Source organism: Cebus imitator, unplaced genomic scaffold (genome assembly GCF_001604975.1).
Source record: "Cebus imitator isolate Cc_AM_T3 unplaced genomic scaffold, Cebus_imitator-1.0 Scaffold439, whole genome shotgun sequence".
Classification (NCBI taxonomy): domain Eukaryota; kingdom Metazoa; phylum Chordata; class Mammalia; order Primates; family Cebidae; genus Cebus; species Cebus imitator.
The window spans coordinates 1,086,961-1,095,559 of record NW_016107754.1 but is presented as its reverse complement, the minus strand read 5'-3'; the positions used below and the strand labels follow the sequence as shown (position 1 = coordinate 1,095,559).

Here is an 8,599-nt window from a genome sequence, read left to right as displayed (position 1 = left end):
AGCAGAGATGTCAGGAAAGCAGCCTTGCTCAGGTTCACCTGCCAGACTGAGGAAGGAGCTGCTGAGGAGCGGAGGGCAGGGACTTTTTAAATCTGTCAGTGCGGTGGCTGTGGCACTCCTTCCCCTCCACCTACACACACTCTGGCAGTATGGAGGAACTAAGGTAGCCCGGGAGGGTCAAACTTCTAGAATGAATGAGCCTGGGACAATCTCCAGTTTGTGTCCTGACTGGTCCCAGCTGCCTTGCTCTGGTTCTCTGCCTAGGGGATTCCTCCTGCTTTTCTCTTTCTCCTCTCGTTTCTTCGTGGCAGCCCCACAACTTGGCAGCTACTTTGCCAGGAATCACCAAATTGGATGATGTATCTCATTATAGGCCTTTCGTTCATTCCTTCACTGGAAAAAGGTACAAAAGGTATGATCTAAGGCCGTTATTGTCATCTGTTCAGATAACATGACATTGCCCTTGACTAATTATCTCCATAGAACAGTCACAAAAAAATTCCAGCTGCGGGAGACAGAGAATAGAATGGAGGCTCCATGAAGTGAGTAATCTTTTCCTATTTTGGCAACCACTGCAGCCCAGTGCCTTTGTATACAGAACTTAATAAATATTTGTTAAATGAGTGAATATTTTTTATCTAGCTAAGAAGAAAAATAGTTTAAGTGATTTCAGACTCTGTTTAGTGGTAGAATAGAATAATGTGATTACGGTCCCAGGTTCTTTTTCCTCTTTCTGCTTCACCATGCCTACAGTTTTGGCTCAAAAGTCACCGGATGACTGAACTAACACCATGGACGCAAGGCAGCTGCCACAACTCCAGACATCACATCCTCACACCAACAGCCCAGGCAAGAAAGGACATGGACAATTTAGAGTTTCTGTTTTTAATTCAAGTAGTGCATTCTTTCTCAAAAGGCCCAAGCAGAACTCTCCCATATGTTCTTGGCCTGATTTGGGTCACCTGCTACCCCATGCAATTCCACTCCATGCAAAGGTGGCTAGAAAAAGAAATATTTGGCCAAGAGAAGAAAAAGTTCTATTATTGGTGTAACTAATATTTTCTCCTTCAGGACTGCACACATCAATACTCTGAATGACATCAAGATTTTGTTAACACAGAGAAAGGGGAAATGGGCCACAAAGTGGGCAACTAATCCTGTCCTACAGAGCTACAAAATCCAACTTCTGCTTCTGCTGTTGCTAACCTCCCTGACCCCCATCTCACTCTGGCTTTTCTTTCTCAGAGGGCTCTCTGATGAATAGCTATTTCTCTGACTGACACCTCAGGAATGGAACCCAGAGATCTCCGTTAAAACCTTTGTTTCTCCATGACCAGGACTGAGGTAAAGGAGGAAGAATAGAAAGCAAAAGAGGTTGCTGACTCAGACTCAGAGCTGGACCCAGCGGCGGGCACACTGTTCATTATCGCTCCTCCATGGGCCAGGCTCTGTGCTATGCACTGGGGAGGCAATGATGTGCAAGTCAGGCAAAGTCTTCCCTTTCATGGATGACACGTTTCAGTGCAAGAGATACTTAATACATTCATAAATAGACTACGAAGTCAAGACTGAGAAGCATCATGCAAAAAAAAAAAAAAACAAAAAAAACAGGGCAAGAGATAGAGGTGATGGGAAGGCTTCTCTGAAAAAATATTGAGCACTGACCTTGTGTGTGAGAACTGTGTAACCAACTGGACACAGGACGTAGGAAGGTCTTAAGGTGAGAGTGTGCCTATGACAGAGATACCAAGAATGCAGATATGGCCAGGGCGAGCAAGCGTCAGAAACAAAGTCAGCAATACAGTCACTGACCAGGGATGCAGGATTTAGTTGGCCTTGAGATTTTATATTTTCATGTAATGGAAGTCACTAGAGAGACGTGAACAGGAAGGTGACATTATCTGCTTTCTATTGTGAAAGACTCACTGCAGCTGCTATAAATAGGAGTATAGCTATTATTACAATAATTAACAATGCGTATTTGAACAGAACAGTTAAAACACACTTTTATAAGTAATTAATAAGCCCAAACAATATTTCAGAACAATATTTTTTTAACTGAGAAAGATAGAGCTTCCCCTCCCATCCAGGTAGTTTATATATTCATGGACAAAAAACTTTATTTCACTAGAGTGAGATAAAGTCTAGAACCAATCATATTCCTAGGATTTTCTTTTCATAGTTGTCAGCTTTGACATGTCTACTTCTTATAATTAAGTAGATAGAAAAGGAAAATGTTTATTGTAGTAATGCCATTCAATTTCTCTGAATTCCTTTTGAATTACTTGTCCACAATCTCACACACCAATTTGTTATTAAAAATTATTTTTGGTGATCCATCAATTGACAACTGAATTATATCCTCCTTCAGTCCTATAAAGAGCAAACCACGGAAGCCTCCTGTGCTGTGAAAGGACTTGTTACTTTGTCACTGGATCATTCATACACTCAACACGGATGCCCATATTTTTAATCATTTCTTGTTTGGCATTCTGCAGATTTTTATACCCTGGGATAATAAGATTCAGTGACAGGTGAGGGCTGAGGTTTTTTTCGTTATGTGGGAGAAAGGCATTGGTGAAAGAAGTCACCTTGATCAAAGCACATCTCAGCCACTTGAATTTAGTACAGCACATACGCACACTGAAAATCTAGAAACCGATTCCTTTAAAACTACTCCTGCTTGCCTATCCCTTGAAAAGTCTTTTCAGACAGAGCTCTGCAATGGTGTGTTGTTTTATTTCTCTTTACCCCGTGCCAAGCAATATGCCTGGCATGGCCATCTTTTTCTTCAATAATGAGGAAAGTGGGGGTTTGTAGTGTCAGCTTGTTTTTCCCATTCTTCCCACATCTTTCCTAGCTTCCCGTCCCACTTCCCAAACTGAGATGTCACCAATGGAACACTGACAACATTTTTCTGGCTAGGGGAGTCCCAAGCTGGGGAAAATAACAGTGATGTCATAAACACAGAGAGGTACAAAATTTATTTTTGTTACCCAAGAATCAGGACTGGAACAAATGAAGGGTTGGATTTCCTGGTTGGGACCCTGGTTTCATTATTGTCATGGTCACAAAACTGAGTTCTCAGCCTCTTCCCTCTCAGGCCAGGTGGCAGCAGCGGGCAGTGGTCCAGTCTATCACACTGCACTGGCAGTGGCAGGTGGTTTCCAGCTGAATATCCCACGAACCACAGCCATAGCCACAAGCACAGCCAGTGACAGTCATCCCTGCATGGGTACATGAAATGCAGACATCAGAACTCTTGGGATTTAATTGGAAGGAGGGCTACCCACAACCATCTTTCAAGTCTGTGCAGTCCAGGGGTAGAGCTAGGTTTCATGGGGCCTCAGGCTCCTTCAACTTTGAGAGCTCATCTCAAGAAAAGAATACAGAAATCACTGAAACAAATATTTGGGGCCATGGAAGAGACCCATGCAAGTGAGAAACTCAGAACTTGGGAGTTTGCATTTTCTTTACGATAAATTCACCTCTGTGTTGGCCCCAAACTGCCTAAAACGGGGGAATAGATTGGAAAGAAAGGTGAAGGATGTAACCCTGATGGAACAATGGAGGAGAGAAAGGGCTGGGAAACGGGGCCATGAAGGGAAAGGGTGAAAGGAAGAGGCAGAAACCCAAGATGCCTCAGTAGTATCCTTCAGGGAAACAAGAATGGGCAAGGGGTCTCTGGGAACCAAGAGCCACGACTTAGCCCCAGGGTGATACAGACCCGAGATGGGGGAAGGTGCAGGTGCAGGGGGTTGGACAGAGGAGGACACAGAGCATCTTACTCACCATTCTCCCTCAGGGAGTTACTCACCAGCAGGGCAGGAGGACAGCCTGCCTCGGCTGTTGACACTAATACATGAGAGCTTCTTGGTTATGGTAGAGGGACTGTACTCTGAGTTAGAAAGAAGAAACGGTATAACCCATGATCTATCTTCCCCATCACCTACTTCCAAATCGTCTTCTACCTCAGAGGTGACACTGTGTCCAGAATCAGGCTACTCATCAGCTTTTAAGGTTTAGATTCTTCATTTTTAAAGGGGAAGTCATAGTTGTCATATGATGGTTGTGGGAATTAAATGAACTAATCTATGTAAAGGCTTGGATTGTACCTGGTTCATAATGAGTGTTCCTAAATTACAGCTACTACTCTCCTCCACCTCTTCCTCCTCATCAGGAAAACCTCAGCCTTTAGCCAAGAATGCAAATAGGGGTAGGGTAGTGTAGAAAGCCCTCATCAGGGATTGGGTTTTGTTGGGATCTTGGGATGGAATAGAGATGACGTCAGGGTTTAAGAACAGGAGAAATGAGCAAGGGTCAGCCTCCCAATTCCCCTACCCGAGAGTTACCTAGACTGTTGAGAACATCCTTGATCTTCTTTTCCATAATGGAGTCTAAAGAACACTGAGTACTCCCTGGGATCATCAGCTGGAGAACGGGGATGAGGATGAGAAGGAGGCATGAGGAAGGCCCCATCTTGTACAGAGTCAGTGTCCTGGGGCTGGGAGAAGAGATGGAAAGCGACTTAGCTCTCTGAGCTCCTGGATGGTGGTGAAGGAAAGAAGACGATGAGGTTAGTTTCCAGCGAGTAAAGATGGAAGAACAGCACCGTCAGTACTGGATCTCTTTAGGCAGTTTGGAGAAGCAGGTAGGGTTGCTGAAGAACAGGCTTACTTACCAAAACGTTCAGAAAAGGCCTGCAAGGACTAGCCAGGCAGCACCTGGATTAACCTGGGCACCTTTAATAGACAAGCACATACGCATGTGTAAACACACTCCCAGTGCATTTTCAAAGACCTGTGCCAGCAAGGGTGACAGGTGACTGTGATAAACTTTGGGGTGTTCATGAGAAGCAACAGCTACCTTTGCTCTGGATCTCTACCAAGGGAGTCCTGTCTTATTGTTCTCCTTCTCTTTCTTCTTGGCAACCTGATAAGGCTTGCACCTGGGCCTTCCGTGGCTGCCCTTATTATGGGATTCTTGTTTGATTCTTCATCAGGAAGTGGTTACTTTGCAGTTAACAAACAAATTAATCCACCCAACATCTATCCCAAACCCAAGTGTATACTCTTTCTTATCTCTGTTTGCTGAGGGAGGGCCCTGCTTGTCACCTGTTCAGATACTATTTTATTGTCCCTGGCTAACCTCATTTGCAGGAAAGTCACAGAAAAACTGATTAGCCCTGGATTAAAAATAAGGAAGTCCAGTATTTACTTAACCAGACACATAGTTTATGATTCGAGTACTTCTGGGGGCTCAAAGAGTTCCCCTTTGCTCCCCACCATTCTCAGCTAATCTTTCCATCTTATCTCCTCATGGTCACAAGGTAGAAGGTGCCACATCCTCAGCTCAGACCCTGAGCAGGAAGGAAGGAGTGGGGCAAGGCCGTTCTCTTTGGAGGCTTTACCTTTTTATTTTGAGGACAGGATCTTGAGATCTTGGTAATTGAGAACAGCTCAGCCTTTTGAGAACTGCTCACGGAGAACTGTGAGCTCAAGAAGATTTTCCCTTACATTCCACTATTTGGTTCTGGGTGACACAACCTCCCTTTCTATCAGCTGTGGCTGGAAAAGAGAGCTAGGCATCCCAATTCCTTATCCAAGACCTGGGCCCCAGGTGTGTTTCAGAACTCAGAATATTTCAGATAACGGAAGGCACAAATTCCGTATATTATGTTATAAAACCAAGGAGGCTGGGGGCAGCAATCTGCAGTCTAATGCATTAATAGTCTGCTGCAAAATGTATGAATATTTATGCGGGATAAATAAAGACCATAAAGAGCCTCACACTAGGCCATGCCAAGTTTTTCTGCCAGATGAGTTAGTCTCACATTTAGGACAGAAAATTTTCATTTTTAGAGCCTTTTAGATTTTAGAATAGCGAATAAGGGATTGAGGACTTTGAGGATTCACATGTGCCAACGGGAGTGAGGATGCCACGATTCCTCATGTAGGATGGGGCATGCGGCCGCCATGAATAAATGAAATGTAAAGAAGAGCCTGTACATGTGGTCCCAGCTGCTCAGGAGGCTGAGGCAGGAGGATCACGTGAGCCTAGAGGTTGCAGTGAGCTGAGATTGTTCCACTGCACTCCAGCCTGGGTGACAAAGCAAGACCTTGCCTCAAAAATTAAAGTAAATTAAATTAAATGGCAGTTGGATGATTATTCCTGGAGGCAGTCAGAACTGAAAAAGTTGGGCTTTACCTCTGTGCCCAGCCTTTCCACCTGCTTTTCTGGAGATGCCCTCTGATGAATATCTGTCTCCGCAGCTTTGAGAAATGGGGCCTAGAGATGCCAGCCAAATGGCAAGGATGCTTCAATTACCAGACAGGAGTTGAAGAGAGGAAAAATGAGACTGAAGAATAAGAAAGAGCAAACGCTTGGGTTTGGGATAGATGATGGGTTAATTTGTTTGTTAATTCAATGAATATTTGCAGAGCTTCTCTTTATCAGCTCTAGCTCTGGTAGCTCAGTGGCGGACAACATAGACAAGATCTTTGCCCTTTTGTTACTACCTTCTAATGAGGGAGATGAACACAGTCAATAAATGTGTGTGTGTGTGTGTGTGTGTGTGTGTGTAATATGTCAGATATTGAGAAATGCTCTAAAGAAAAATAAATCAAGGCAAGGTAACAGAGTGTGCCACTGTGTCATTGCCCATAATGCACTGTGTTCAGGAAAGGTGTCTCAGAAGAGGTAACAGTGACCTGAAGAAGCGAGTGGGTGAGTCCTAGGAAAATCTGAGACAAATGTTCTAGTCTATGGAACAAGTATAAAGAGCCCACAGCTCGAGATGATTGGTGTGTTGAAGGAGTAACAACAATGACAATATGGCCAGAATGAAGTATAGGGGGAAAGACCAGAGAAGAGGTCAGAGATCTGACCAGGGCCAGATTATATAGAGCTTATAAGCCAGTGTAAGGGCTTTGGGTTTTATTATAAATTTGTCAGAACATTATTGCAGTGTTTTGCGCAGGGGAGTTACATAAAATGATTTATATTTTTTTAATGTTTCTTGTTTCTTTTTTTTTCAGAGACAGGGTCTAGTTCTGTCACCCACGCTGGGGTGCAGTGGTGTGATCATGGCACTGCAGCCTCGAACTCCTAGGCTCAAGTGATCCTTGTGCCTAAACCTTCCAAGCAGCTGAGACAATTATAGTGCGCCATCAAATCCAGTTTAAAAAAAAAAAAATCTGTAGAGACAAGGCCTTGTTATGTTGCCTAGGCTAGTCTTGAGTGCCCGACCTCAAGCGATCCCCGGTCTCACTTCTCAAAGTGATGAGATTACAGATGTGACCCACTGTGTCTGGCCTTGATTAATGTTTTATAAATCCTACTATGGCCACTGTGGAAGAGACACTGTGGAGGGAAAACGGGTAAGAGGTAAGCAGAGAAAGCGGGCACCAGGCTTCTACAGAGTACAAGGTCTTAGAGAATAATCAAGGAAGGAGTGAGAACGGAGCCTCCAGAAGATTTGCTGATCCTTGCATCCGCAGGGTGTGGAAGAAACAGAGAAGTAAAGATCTAGATACCTTATTGAAGAGTGCTGCTATTTACTAAAATGGGGTTCCCTAGGAGAAGAGTAGATATGGTGGGAACATAAAATCGTATTTGATCATAGTCAATTTAATGTGCCTATTAGAAATGTAGGGGAAGCTGTGGCATACACAGTTAGGGATACTAATCTGGGGTTCAGGGAAACAGTAAGAGTTGGAGATACAGATTTGCTAGTAAACAGTACACAGGTGGACCTACGTGCAGAGAGACTCTAATAGGAAAAAAGCAATCTATTTGTCTTTAGTGAAGAACATAAAGAAAACAGAAGACTGGGCAGTGTTAGAAATAGGAATTAAGTTGCATTGACTAATCAGTTTGTTGGGAATAGCAAGGAAAGAGAAGAGGACAGGCATACTTGAGAGTGCTCCTGGGTTAAAATGACTGTGGACAGCAGGGCTAGTGGCCCCCACCTCTGGGGAATACTTATAGCCAGTGGTGCATGCTTACCATACTTGGCACACAGAGGGGATCACTTTTTAATATTGCTGTCCTTTATACAACAAAATCATTTTCAGTAGTAATTATGTAATGATTAGTAATAGAGCTAATCATTATTTTTGATTTGTTTTCTGGTTTTAAAACAAAAAAATTAACTATCGGAGAGGGTACATTTTAACTTTAAAGATATCAATTAAATTTAGTATAATATTTTACATATGAACTAAAATTTGCATTTACCAAACAAAAATATCATACCTCACAGTTTGCACTGTTTCAATATAAATTTTAAACACAATTAAAATTGTTTTAATTGTCATTGTTTCTTTAGAATCCGCTGCTTAAATGCAGGAGTTAATGTAATAGCACAGGGACTGGCGACAAACCATTAGAAGCAAACTTGGGTATTGAATTGTTATGATCTTTACTTTAGAAACAAAGGTGTAGGCAAGGTACATTGGATTATGCCTGTAATCCCAGCACTTTGGGAGGCCAAGGTGGGTGGATCATGAGGTCAGGAGATAGAGACCATCCTGGCTTACACAGTGAAATCCCATCTCTACTAAAAATACAAAAATCAGCCGGGTGTGGTGGCACACGC

At 43.3% G+C, this 8,599-nt stretch overlaps 1 protein-coding gene across 2 annotated transcripts; it reads right to left on the bottom strand.

Moving 5' to 3' along the window:
• Positions 1-2,971: 2,971 nt before the first annotated feature.
• On the bottom strand, positions 2,972-4,720 carry RETNLB (resistin like beta). 2 transcript variants are annotated; one of them, XM_037732019.1, is made up of 4 exons: positions 4,682-4,720; positions 4,353-4,504; positions 3,818-3,898; positions 2,976-3,227 (listed from the first exon to the last, which is right to left on the bottom strand). In XM_037732019.1, exons 2-4 carry the CDS (start codon positions 4,477-4,479, stop codon positions 3,100-3,102), a joined length of 336 nt encoding a protein of 111 aa, XP_037587947.1. In that variant the 5' UTR covers positions 4,480-4,504; positions 4,682-4,720; the 3' UTR covers positions 2,976-3,099. The 2 variants fall into 2 exon arrangements, with proteins under 2 accessions (XP_017365894.1, XP_037587947.1); XM_017510405.2 differs by having other exon boundaries at positions 2,972-3,227; positions 4,353-4,702.
• Between the last annotated feature and the right edge of the window lie 3,879 nt (positions 4,721-8,599).